Source organism: Balaenoptera musculus, chromosome 1, assembly GCF_009873245.2.
Source record: "Balaenoptera musculus isolate JJ_BM4_2016_0621 chromosome 1, mBalMus1.pri.v3, whole genome shotgun sequence".
NCBI classification, from domain to species: Eukaryota; Metazoa; Chordata; class Mammalia; order Artiodactyla; family Balaenopteridae; genus Balaenoptera; species Balaenoptera musculus.
In genome coordinates this window covers 55,700,255-55,713,630 of record NC_045785.1, presented here as the reverse complement: position 1 = coordinate 55,713,630, position 13,376 = coordinate 55,700,255, and the positions used below count along the sequence as shown (strand labels likewise).

Sequence of the window (13,376 nt, the reverse complement as noted above, 5' to 3'; positions counted from 1 at the left end):
ATTGTCTTCCAGTCTGTTTATATCTCTCTTTTTTAAACAAACTTGGGACCATGCTAGATACAGTTATTTTTTCATTTAATGTTGTATATTTTTTCATTTAATGTTGTGAGTACTTTGCTATACGATTAAATAAGTCTTACAGTTTTTACTAATTTGATGTAAGAGTTCATTGTTTCATTAAACTCTGATTTATTTAACTAATTTTATATTTGGCATTGAGGTTGTTTTCAAATTTGTAATGCTCTATCTAATTCTGCAGGGAATATCTTTAAACATAAATCTTTGTTTCTATCTGACTTATTTCTGAGTCGTTCAATAATTGCAATTAGTGAGAGTTTGAAGAATCTGAAGCTTGCTACACATGTTGCCAAATCATATTCCAGAAGGTTGCATGACTTTGCTGGAATACAGCTTATTTGGGACTGGGTGGGATATACTGCCTGTTTTCCTTGAATTCTGATTATTTTAGTATCCAGGACTAAGATTTCCCACAGCTAGAGAAAGGCAGCATTAGCACCCACGGTTATGACGTCTCCTTTTAAGCAAAGCTGTTGGGAATTAAATTAGGGATTGTTAGGTAACTCCTTCTGACCTGGGGCTAAAAGGTTTGTGGGCGGTTCCTTTGGTTTCTTTCATGTGGTCCTCTTCTTTGCAGAAAGAGAGGTTCTATGAAAGCCGGTGCAGGCCAGTGACCCCGTCTTGTAAGGAGCTAGCTGACCTTATGACCCGCTGCATGAACTACGACCCCAACCAGAGACCCTTCTTCCGAGCCATCATGAGAGACATCAATAAGCTGGAGGAGCAGAGTAAGACTCTGCCTTGAGCTGTTTAACCAGGACCAGCCAATGCCTGGGGGAGGGAGGGATAACAAGGAGCCTGTGAGGGGCAATCACTCCTTTTTAACATGTTTTCTTTTCTCTTCTGTTAGATCCAGACATCGTATCAGAAAAAAAGCCAGCAACTGAAGTGGATCCCACACATTTTGAAAAGCGGTTCTTAAAGAGGATCCGTGACTTGGGAGAGGCAAGTTATACTCGAGTCCCTGCTGACCACTTCACCTCTATGGATATCTAAAGCTGCTCTCCATTCTCTCTCATTTTGGGTCAAAGTTTATAAGAGAAAGCATCTTACTGTGTTTTCTTTAGGATTGTGTGTTTTTCCATTTGACACACGGTGGCAGCCTGTCCACGCACACAGGACATTGATCAGCTCCCTCGGGAGACTTGGTCTCTAAGGGACAAAGAGAATGAAGAGGGGGGGATCCATCCATGGGGGATGGATATAGATATAGTGGAAATAGAAACGTCCCTACCTCTCACTTTCCTGGGAATACTTATCCTGTGAGGCTGCTTAAATGAGGGATGGATTTATTTCACAGAACACCAAAATAGAATTTTAGCTTTTCCTCTGGACCTTGAATGGCAGTTTCCTGACAGTAAATGTGACTAGAGAAGCTACTGGAATTTGCATCTTTATACAGATTTTCTGTAGTTAATAAAGGCTGTGCCACCTTGAGTACCCACCATGTGCCAAGGCCGAGTGCTGGGCATTCTGCAGGCACAGTGTTCCTGCTTCCTCACAGCAGCCCCAAGGGTTTATTACCACTGTATACATTGAGCACCTCTGGAGCCAGCTCGGAAGACTGGGTGACCAGGCTCGAATCACTAGCAGGTGGCTTAGCTGGGATCTAATCCACGTCTTCTAAAGACTCCTCATGCCTTGCTCTTTGTAGCCACATTGTGGTACCTCCTGTAGCATGGACCCAGGGCTGTCAAAGAATGCCAGGGTTGTCCTGCATGTCCAGAAATAACCTCCATTTCCTTTTGGGTTACACTTTCGTGGAAATTGGGATTGATGTGTTGGTTCACCAGTCACTTGATCCTTTTCTTGTCTTAGCTCAGTAATAGAAGAAGGGATGGCATGTAAGCCAAGTGGGGAAGAAGAGCCCATGTAGGAGCTTGCTACCTGCAAGGTCAGCTGTGTGTGCACCCCCGCCTTCGGGGAACAGCACAAGGAGCAAGGCTCATCTCTGAAGTGTGTCCTGCTGGCCCAGGCCGGGGCTTCGCTGATCAAGCATGTGCATCTTTCCCTCCAGGGCCACTTTGGGAAGGTCGAACTCTGCAGGTATGACCCTGAGGGGGACAATACAGGGGAGCAGGTGGCCGTCAAATCCCTGAAGCCTGAGAGCGGAGGGAACCACATAGCTGATCTGAAGAAGGAAATTGAAATCTTAAGAAACCTTTATCATGAGAACATTGTGAAGTATAAAGGCATCTGCACAGAAGACGGTATGTCGTGCAAAGTGGGGTTGGTTTAAAGACTGAGTGACTTTCTGGGGTCATGAAGGCCGGTGCTGAGCAGGCAGTGCCCTGGGCCTCACCTGGGCTGCCTGAGTGCTAACTCACGGCCCCCGGAGCTCGAGGGCTTTGAAGCAGTGTGCACTGTCGGAACCCTCAGCAGCTGCAGAGCTGCCGGGAAAGCTGCCCAGCCTCCCCCCAGGCGGGGGGTGATTCCAGCACTGTCTCTCTTGGCTCTTGCTACACCCACACTGGGGATTGGACTTCCCCTGTCCTGATATTTGCACACGAGGGTACAGAGACCAGATGAAACTGATGCCCACTCCTCCCCTTTCCCTGTTCTTTTGATCCAACACTAAGCAGGGTACTTCATTTTCTAGTTTTCTAAGTCAAGGTGGCAAGTAGTGTTTACTAATAAGTGTATCTTTTTTACAAGCCAGTACAGTACTCATGTATTATATTTTAAAATTGGTAGTGAGATGATGTGGCTCATAATTTTTAAAAATCATCATTTGCCTAGTGGTTCGCAGAACACTGTGTTGTCTCAGTGAGCGCTGATGACCCTAGGGTAGGCACCCTGTTCACTGCCGAGGATCCCAAGACTCTGACACCTACGAGGTTAAGCAACGTGCCTGCGATTCAGGTCCTCTGTCTCCAGATCCTGTGCCCTTTACTCTCCCACAGTTCCTTCCTTTGGCAACCTTGTACTGATGGTTTGTTTGTTTTTTCGTTTCTTTTTTCTAAACAGGAGGAAATGGTATTAAGCTCATCATGGAATTTCTGCCTTCGGGAAGTCTTAAGGAGTATCTTCCAAAGAATAAGAACAAAATTAACCTCAAACAGCAGTTAAAATATGCTGTTCAGATTTGTAAGGTAAAAAGAAAAAAAAAAAAGAGCCTGGTAAAAATTTAAAAATCAGGCACTCTGTCCTGGGTAATTGGTTTGTAATTAGGCTGCAAGTGGAAAACTTTCGAGTAATTGTACTGAGTTTATTTTGTTCTGCATGATTTGGATTGAAAATTAGCCTCTGCTAAGAAAGTGAACTGATTTGTTAATATGGTTTCTTTAATGTGTATTTCTTGGAATCAGGTTGGTCTGTTTTTGCAAAGAAGTAAAAACAAAAAAAAGTGATATGTGAATGAAATGACATTTATATATATTTTTTTGTTATGAAGTGGTGGTATATACAAAATCCAATCTGAACTGACCTTCAGCAATGTGCTCTGCCTTTTCTTCTCTCCCTCAGGGGATGGACTATTTGGGTTCTCGGCAATACGTTCACCGTGACTTAGCAGCAAGAAACGTCCTTGTTGAGAGTGAACACCAAGTGAAAATTGGGGACTTTGGTCTAACCAAAGCCATTGAAACTGATAAGGAGTACTACACAGTCAAGGACGATCGGGACAGCCCTGTGTTTTGGTAACTGAATCAAACAGATTTCATCAGTGCTTCATAGGGTTTCCACCGTTCTGATAGGTCCTTTCTAGCTATGTTTATGTCTCTTATTAGTCCAGATTAGAAAAAGACTTAGATCATTTGGAATTGACTGATTTTTGCCTTCAAGAAACATCTTTTAAGCTGTTTTACTGAAAGCAACCCGCAGAAATGCCTGAGCTTCATAGGACATCATCTTCCAAGGAAGAAATCTCACAACGCTCAGCATCTCCATCTTGCCTGGAGAAGGCATTCCTCTGACACAGTTCTTAAAACTGTTAGCAGCTGGAGTAATCACATCCATGCAGAGGAAGCCTGGAGGGCAGGTAGGAGGAGGGGGCAGGAAGGTGACAGGAAGGAGGTGACGAGTAGGCATTGGCAGATTCAGGTAGAGCCTGGACATAACAGAGCAAAAATCCGTAAGAAGCTTGGCCATCTTCTCATGAATCACCAGAGTATTCTGGTTGGCGGGCCACACCCTGACTGTGACCCCTCTCAGCCTGGAACACTGTCCAAGGGGGAAGCTGCTAAAGTCTCCACTCTGCGCTGTCCTGTAGAACTGACTGGCACCACGAGGTACATCCTGTATGGACACGACATGGGTCTCTCCCACCCACGAAGGCCAAACCTCCATTTATTCATTAAAGAAATATGTATCAAGGCCCTGCTTTGTGCCAGGTACTAGAGATACAAGGGTGAACAAGCCAACCAAGTTTAGAATTTAATGGGTGAGGCAGCCAATTTCGTGGTACCATAACCATAAAAGGGTTCAGGCTTGGTTTTCTGGAAGTTCTGTTAAAATAAGGCCTTAAAAGATTCCTGGGGGTTTGTTAAGATGGTTAGAAGATGGCATGTATGATGGCAAGAGTAAGACAGAGCAGTGGCTATCCTAGGAACTGGAATCAGCTCCATGTGGCTGGATCACGAAGGGAGGTCTTGGCGGTTGCTAAGGCAACGCCCTGGACGCTGAGTTATGGAGCTGGGACTCCATCCTAAGAGCTTTGGGTTGCTGCTGGGGGGATTAAGGACAGGGACTCCTGTTTAAAAATATCACTGTGGGAAGGAGAGGAAGCAAGACTGGAGCCAGGGAGTCTAATTTGGCCAGAGCCAGTGATGGTGTGAATAGGACAGTGATTTGGACAGCGATGGTGGGGTTTAGGAGAAGTGGGTAGGTTTGAGAAGTATTTCTGAGACTGCATATGGGATGCCTCAGTTTCTGGCTCAGGCAGTTGGGTATCATTCACCAACACAGCTGACATTGGAAGAGGACTGGGCAGTAATTCACTGCTGACTCAATCTGAGCTTGCAGGCACATGAAGCCCGGGCCTGTCGTCGTCACCTCCTCCCCCCATCCCCTCCCCATGGAGAGCCTATGCTCTGTGAAATGAGGAGCACAGACTTGTCTGACTGATGTCTGGGAGCAAATGTGTAATGAGAGCCCATAGGGGTACTGTCCACATATCAGATGTGCACCACAGCAGCACATGTGTGACTGATGCATAATACACACTTAAATGTCTTAGAATATTAAATTCCAAGAAAAACCAGAGAGCTGATTTTTCTGAGTTACTCTAATGCTTTTTGGAATATCCTTACCAGGAAATGAAGTTTCAAGTTCTGCTTTCTTTCAGGTATGCTCCAGAATGTTTAATTCAGTGTAAGTTTTATATTGCCTCTGATGTCTGGTCTTTTGGAGTAACTCTGCATGAGCTGCTTACTTACTGTGATTCAGATTCCAGTCCCATGGCGGTAAGTCTTACTTGTCCTTGGTTTGAATCTAGCACCCAATTAAAATGTGTCCATCCTTCTGCTTTGTAAGTTTTGTTCTTAAATGGAATCCAATCAGTGTGTTATAATGGAAAGGAAAATTGTCTTGGACTTTCATTTTTAAAGCCTTTTTATTGTTTTAATTTCCAATTCTAGAAATTTTACCTTAATCTATCTGGTGTTTATATAAATATGTACAAAGTAAAATATTTTGTTTGGTTTTATTTTACATAGTTGTTCCTGAAAATGATAGGCCCAACTCATGGCCAGATGACAGTAACAAGACTTGTGAATACATTAAAAGAAGGAAAACGTTTGCCTTGTCCACCTAACTGTCCAGAAGAGGTATTTATGGGCCATTTCACAGTAATAAAACTCAGTTTTTACTGTTTTCACTGCTTGAATTATCCAGCATGGAATTGGAGTGGGGGAGCAGGAATGAGTAGAAAACTCTTTTAAAATAGTTTTCTGAAGCTGAATTTCAGATAAGATATCTGAGAAAATCATCTTTGGGGCAGATGACAGCCACAAGTTTTGTTCAAAGCAAGGGATTCCCTTCAGAAGTAGGCTCACCTCGGTGAGCACCCTAAAGGCGCATATGCTGGTGTAGCCTTCCTGTGACAAATACATATAATTGCATTTTTGTATGTAAGTTTATCCCACTTATATCAACAGCATTTGTGACATTCAGTTTTCTGTATTTCTAACTGAACTGAGCCTTTAAGACTAACTCTGTAGACTATTTAAGATGTACTGAATAGTATGTTTAAGCCAAAGAATGAAGCAGCCGGTAAGGAAATTTGGAGTCTAAACTGAGCTATAACTTCACCCTTAAACTGGTTTATAGTAATTAATGACCTGGATTTTTTGCAAGGTCAGTTAAGTCATGAGCTTCTCAAATGTTAAAATGTTATTTATGAACTATAGATGTGTCACATTTTCTGTATTTTAAGTTATTCAAATATTCTTGTTTTCTAGTATTACTTATTAAGGGAAGTCATTCACATTTTCAAAATTATGTTCTTGATGTTTCTATAATTTTTTAAAAAAGCTCCTAAACATTTTTAGTGTTGTTATTTTTTTTCTTTTTACAGGTTTATCAACTTATGAGAAAATGCTGGGAATTCCAACCATCCAATCGGACAACCTTTCAGAACCTTATTGAGGGATTTGAAGCTCTTCTAAAATAAGAAGCATGAATAACATTTAAATTCTACTGTGTATCAAGTCCACCTACCCCCAACCAATACCCAAGCCATTTAAAAAAAAAAAAATATGTTCTAACTGGAAAAAGTTTGTATTCTGTCTAAAAAGATACTGGGGTACGTATCCATGTATAAAGCACACTGTGTGGTGCTTAATATGTATAAGTACTTCCTCTTTAAATTTGGCACCAGTAACATAGTGACAAATAATGACAACCAAAATATTAGAAAGCACTTAAGCACTCCTCCTTTTGGAAAGAATATACCACTGTTTCGTCTGGTTAGTTTACTATCACAATTGAGTACCAGAATGGGATTTTTCAAAACAAACAAGAGGAGCTGACCAAAGTAAAGTCTCAAGATGATTGCTTTTTCTTACCTGCCAGTTGATGTGAAATGTTTTTCTGGCACATAAATCAAAGATAAAGATTGATGGACTTGGCCGATACGCTAATATGCCCTCAAATTTCAATATCTAAACAGTGATAGATGAAACATTCTTGAAATATTAGATACCAGTTAGTATACTGTTGTTGCTATACAAAGATGAGTGAGTGTATCCCTGTCAACAGTAGGACATAAAGTAGGACATAAACTTTGAGTTGTTTCTGCAGTGGCTTAGCTCCTGTCCCCTTGGGTGACCAGCGGTACCCATTTTTGAGAAAACTGGTCATACCCGGGGGGCAGCTGTGGAATAGATACTTTGCTGCATGATATTGATTCTTGAGAACTAAACCTGTGCCAGTGCTTCCCTAAACAAACAGTGTACCTTTAATCAGAATTGATTCTAAGAACCTGGCTGCTGTTGTACCTGCTTTTCAGAAATGTCAATGTGTATCCTTTTATAACTAACTCTACCACTTCGGGGCAAGCTGTGCCAGCATTGGTTTTGGATGCTGAATGCATATATACCATGTACATTGATTGCACTGTTCTTAGTGTTTCAGTACTTACCGTCCATCTACAAGAGTCGATCACTATTTTGACCATCATCATCACCCTATGGCGCAAAACTTGAAAGACCCAGCTAGAAGCACTATGGAGTTCAGGATCCACTAGGCAGTTTTCAGCTTGCTTGGAGGTAGCTGGGTAATCAGAAATGTCAAAGCTCTGATTCAATGTGAACCATAAGATCTTTTTGACCAGGAGTCTGAAAAACTTTTTGTTGATGCTGTCTAGCATTTGTTTGATACCATTACTTTTCACCCTGAGCCTGAAAAAGAGTTATGTATTGATTCAATGGCAACAGCCATTCCCAGTAACCCTACATCACCAAGGTCTGTCAAACCTGTGGCCACCCTACATGCACTTTGTTTACTCTTCTTTATACAAATAAATATACTAGAGACTTCACATGCATGTGCCTTTTAATATTAAGAGTTCATTTTCAAAGCATTTCAAACAATTTGTTTACATAGAAAAATAACAGTATAGGCTGGGGGTGGGGAGAGCATTGGTAATGGTCCTTATGACTAACACCACTTGATTTGTACTTACCTGTTGTGTCCCAACAATAATGGGGCACAGGCCAGTACAGATGGCAGACCCACACTTGCTAACCCAAAATACCTTTTAGTTCTTTAAACCTCTTCCTGCTTACATTTTTAAAATTCACCATCTTCCCTTTCTTCTGTTTGTACTGTCACAGAGGTGTGACAAAGCACTGAAGAAGCTTAATGCAACAGGAAAATGGGAAGAAGTGCAGAGCATGGAGAACCCATTATTCATCTGCTGAGTCAGAATTGAGTGATGCCTATCCTGATCAGTTATTTATAGGTAGTATACTTCTTATTAGAAATTATCTAATAATTTAACTTTCTAGCTGTCATTTGCCAATAGAAGTTAATATAGGCAATACATTAGACCAAGTAAAATTCTTTGCAAATCATACAACATGTGTACCAATTTTAAACTTCATAATTAAAACAGAGATACCTTCTATCATAGTCAATAAGTCCCCTAAATATATTTAATGATCTTATTTCAAAAAGACTAGGATCACTGAGACCCCCTAAACTCCACATCATCAATTAATGTCTCATAACAAAGAACTTAGAAATTTCTAGATAGCAAAAGGGTTTCTCATGCATTTAATACCAAGGTCTTCAGGAAATAATGGTGATTCAAAAGTTATATGCAATAAACACAATTCTTTCAAAAGTAAATTGGGTTAAATAGCTGATAGTTTTTCAGCCTAACACACTGCAAAAGAATAATAGACAAAGCAGAGAGTGAGGTATAGCTTATTATCTCAAAATTGTTATAAATACTGTTACTCCATAACACTCCTTCAGAAAGGGCAGAATTGACTGCTTTACTATATTGTGGAAATAGGGCATCTGATGACCAAAATGTGCCCTGTTCTAGTAAATGAATCATCACTATGCTATGAAATTAAGACACAGAAACCTATGTTCCTTGCCACTTACTTACAACAAATCTGTTGTAAAGTTAAAGGTCTTTTTGTAGGTGTGAAGTAAAAGGATTAGGGAATTAATGGTATTAGATCAGGAGTCTGCGAACTTTATAAAGGGCCAGATAGTAAATATTTTAGGCTTTGCAGCCACTCAGCTCTGCCATTGTAGCACAGAAGTTAGCCATACATGATACGTAAGTGAATGAGCATGGTTGTGTTCCAATAAAATCTTATGTATGGGCACTGAAATTTGAATTTCAAGTCATACATTTTTTTTCCTCCAAACATTTAAAAATGTAAACATCATTCTTACTTTGCAGGCAGTACAAAAACAGCTGGAGGACTGTTTTTTGACTGCAGGGAAGTAGTTTGCCAGCCCCTGAAATTAGATCAGCAAAGCTACTTCAAAGAAAAAAAAAAAAAACCTTGTGTTTTTCACAAGAGGTATAAATGGTAAATAACATATTAAGAGTAAAGCATCTGTAGTAGTGTATACCTTGGATGTCACTGTCACTCTGTGTTTGAGTTTTATACTGTATGACTGGTGTGGGGGTAATAATTAAGTTTGTATGTAGAGCATCTTTATAACTACCAATCACTGCATTGTGTACTTGCATTCTTGTAATTCTAGGAAAAATTCTAAAAATCTGAAATGAGATTACTTCTAGGGAAAGTATCGATAAACTGGAATGCACACTGGCTTATAAGAAATTTATTCTAAGGCCCAGGAAACAAGAATGTTTCCCATTTATTGCTTCAAACTTTTATATGTGGTGTCAAAATTATTCCCAGTCCTAAACAAGGAATATTGGAACATATGTCATTTCTCCAATGAACTGTAAGTTAATATCACATTGATTAAGATGCATCTAATTCTAGCGGAATATGTCCTCAGTTGACGTCTCTTCTTATTGCTACTTATTTTTTTAATTTGGCAATTCTGCCTGCTGCACAACACAGTTCCTTCTGGGAAATTATAAACCCGTATTTAAAGGATATGGCTAGTTTGAACGTAGTTAAGGCAGCGATGAACAGCAGAGATACTGCAAAGAACGTTATGAGTTTATAAGGAGAGAACTTAACTCAGTATACTCGCTTCTTTTTTAAGTAGGTTTCCACGTAATATGCTCCTGTGCCCTGAGAATGCTGGTCAACAAATTCCACTGAACCACCTTCTGGGGCAGAGACGAGATATGATGAGCCTCGCTTTTCATTTCTTAAAGATGATACCTATTAGAAAAAGAAACCATAACTAATGCTAAAATCTAAATTAAAATTGGTTTGTTAAAGATATTTATAAGAAAAGCAATTCTACTGTGGTTTGGTGTAAAAACAGAATAGCAGGATAAATAACAAAGTTATCAAAAAAACTGCACAAAAAATTTCTATATCAAAACCACTTGTGGAACTTTTGAAAAATACAAACCAGCTTCTTAATGCCCTCTCTCCCCTACTCCCCATATTTTCACGAAAGAAAAAGTGACACTATAGTTGCTTCTGCTGTTTGTACATAGTTAAACCCCAGTGAATCAGAATACCAGTACTGGATACCAGTATTCCTCTGAGGAAGGAGCATGGCTAAGGAATTGAACTGCACATCAACTTAGATGTTAAGTTCATCTAGTAATAAAAGATGTGGCAAAAGAATAAACCAGTAGGTACAAAAACTAGTAAATGATGTCAACAAAATAGCTAGTGAAACATTCTAGAGAGCAATATGAACTCAGACTTTAGTCCACAGAATAATCACCTGGAAAAGTTGTTAAAATGCAGATTTCCAGGTTCCATCTCAGATATTCTAATCCAGAAGTGTTCATGATAAGAAGGGCCAAAATGTTCCTCACAAGTAGTCACAGTAATCAATACATTAAATCAGATTATGTAGCACAACCCTATGACCACCTAACTCCTCTCATTTTTAGCTTTTATAAATACTGTGTGTGACAAACTTACTGAAGAATTATGTAACTAACCTACTATACAAGAATGTAGAAATGACTCATAAGGAAAGCTTCTAGCAATGCAGAAGAGCCTTCTCACATTACAATTAAAATTACAATAGTATTTGAACCAACAATGGCCACAATTTTTAAAACCGGGTTCAACTTCAGAGGGGACAGATGAGGAGTCTCTCTGCCCTTGTAGAGAAAGCAGTTCTCAGTCATCCATGTTAAGAAGAGGGATAAGGTAGAGATGACCAAGAAGGCTCCAGAGCTCCCCTCTTTCCATGGATGTGCCAGATGTACAGCTACACATGGAACAGTTCCCTCTAAAAGAGATCCAGAAACTAGCTGGGCAGCTCCTACATAGTAAACAAATGAGAAAATAAATACCCACACCAAAATGGGTAGGAAAGGTCAATATACTGTCTCACCATACAACCCAACCCTGGCACAGCACTGTGCATCAGGAGAGAATTCCCAATTCTTAGCTTCTCCCTGAGGAGTGAAGGGTTTGGATTCCACATCTAGCCCTCCAACTTTTAAGACTCCCGGTGGAGGTATGGGTTCCCAAAATACCTAGCTCTGAAAGCCAGCAGGGCTTGTGTTCATGAGATCCACAAGGCTATAGATAATAAAGAAGCATTCTTAATGGGCACACAGCACTCACTGTGACTGTCCCCTCAGGGCCAGGTGCAGAGGGAGCAGGCAGAATTGCCCATCTCCCAGTCCTCCCCTGAAAGAAGTTTATCTGCACATTTTAAAAGCTACTGCCTAAGGCCGGGCTCCTAATCTAGCAGGTGCTAGGAGCAGCGGCAGTCTCCCCCAGAGACTGGGGAAGCTGAAGGACACCTCTCCCACCTTCTCCTTCCAGCTCACTCCAGTCACTAGTATCTCCCTGCAAGGAGCTTGTACACGTCTGTACCCTGGCTTTTATGTCTGACACCCAAGGAATAGTCCATAGGTCATCTGGCTCCGATAGCCAATGGGGCTTGCATTCATGAATTCCACTGGACTGTAGCAAACAAAAATACAATTCTTAATGGGTGCAGGAGCTCCCTTCCCACCATGCCCTGGTGATTGTACACCTGTGCTCAGCACAAAGGGAACAGGGAAAAAAAAAAAAAAAAGCCCATTTCCTTTTCTCCTGGGACAGGGCTTAACTATCAATACGTATTTTCTCCGCAGCAGCCTCAGGGTCCAGGTTCTAATCCGTCTGCGTCTAGGTGCTAATTGCAGTCCCTGCCTTTGGATACACAGACAGGTCTTAGCATACCCTCTAAAAAAGCCACTAAAAGCAAAGAAGGAAGCTCAGACAGTCACAAAAGGTTGACCGACAACTAAGAGCTCAGGCTGGGCTGAACGATGAGGTCCATCTCCTACAAGAGACCATTCAATACTGGAAGAGGTGGCTGTTTTATATAATGCATAGGCACCAATAAAGGAAGAAATGAAGATATAATGTTCCAAACAAAAGGCCACGATAAATATCCAAAGATCTTGATAAAACAAAGTGACTTACCTGAGAGAGTTCAAAATAATGGTTGTAAAGATGCTCACCCAGGTCGAGAGCAATGAATGAACAAAGAATTTGAATAGAGAGAGAAAATATTTAAAACTACCAAATAGAAATCACAGAATTGTTAATGTAACTGAACTGAAAAGTTCAATAGAGGGATTCAACATCAGACTAGATCAATCACAGGAAAGGATCAGCAAACTTGAAGACAGGTTAGTGGAATTCATCCCATCAGAGTTGCAAAAAGGAAAAATAATTATAAAAGTTAAGATAGCTTAAGGGACTTATGGGACACCATCAAATGGACCAATATATGCATTATAGAGGTCCCAGAAGGAAAAGAGAGAAAGGGGCAGAAAACTTTTTCAAAGAATTAATGGCTGAAAACTTCCCTAATCTGTGGAAACACACATCCAGATCCAGAAAGCCTAGAGAGTAACAAACAAGATGGCTCCAAAGAGACCCACAATGAGACACATCAAGTACATTCAACGTGCTAAAAGGAAAAAACTGCCAACCAAGAATACCTGGCTAAGTTGTCCTTCAGAATTGAAAACGAGTTTTCCAGACAAAAGCTGAAGGAGTTCATCACCACTAGACCAGCCTTACATGAAACGTTAAAGGGAGTTCTTCAAACTGACATGGAAGGAGGCTTAGTTTTCTTTAGTAACAGGAAAACATATGAAAGTATAAAACCACTGGTAAAGATAAATATAAACTTAAATTCAGAAAACTCTGACAAAAAAAATAAAAACTATACAAACGTGTCAATGGATACACAATGTAAAAAGGTACAAA

At 40.5% G+C, this 13,376-nt stretch overlaps 2 protein-coding genes across 3 annotated transcripts in view; one reads left to right on the top strand and one right to left on the bottom strand.

Moving 5' to 3' along the window:
• Positions 1–8,056, top strand: part of JAK1 (Janus kinase 1) — a 241,668-nt gene extending 233,612 nt beyond the window's left edge. The window contains 8 exon segments of the mRNA XM_036853262.1: positions 656–806; positions 929–1,023; positions 2,096–2,288; positions 3,046–3,170; positions 3,544–3,716; positions 5,363–5,480; positions 5,733–5,843; positions 6,593–8,056. Of these exon segments, the coding sequence (XP_036709157.1) occupies positions 656–806; positions 929–1,023; positions 2,096–2,288; positions 3,046–3,170; positions 3,544–3,716; positions 5,363–5,480; positions 5,733–5,843; positions 6,593–6,688 (1,062 nt within the window). The 3' untranslated portion in view covers positions 6,689–8,056.
• RAVER2 (ribonucleoprotein, PTB binding 2) overlaps positions 7,912–13,376 on the bottom strand; it is a 112,339-nt gene continuing 106,874 nt past the window's right edge. For both annotated transcript variants that reach the window (XM_036853271.1, XM_036853279.1), the window contains exon 12: positions 7,912–10,349. In XM_036853271.1, the coding sequence (XP_036709166.1) occupies positions 10,203–10,349 (147 nt within the window). In that variant the 3' untranslated portion in view covers positions 7,912–10,202. The remainder of the gene's footprint in view (positions 10,350–13,376) is intronic.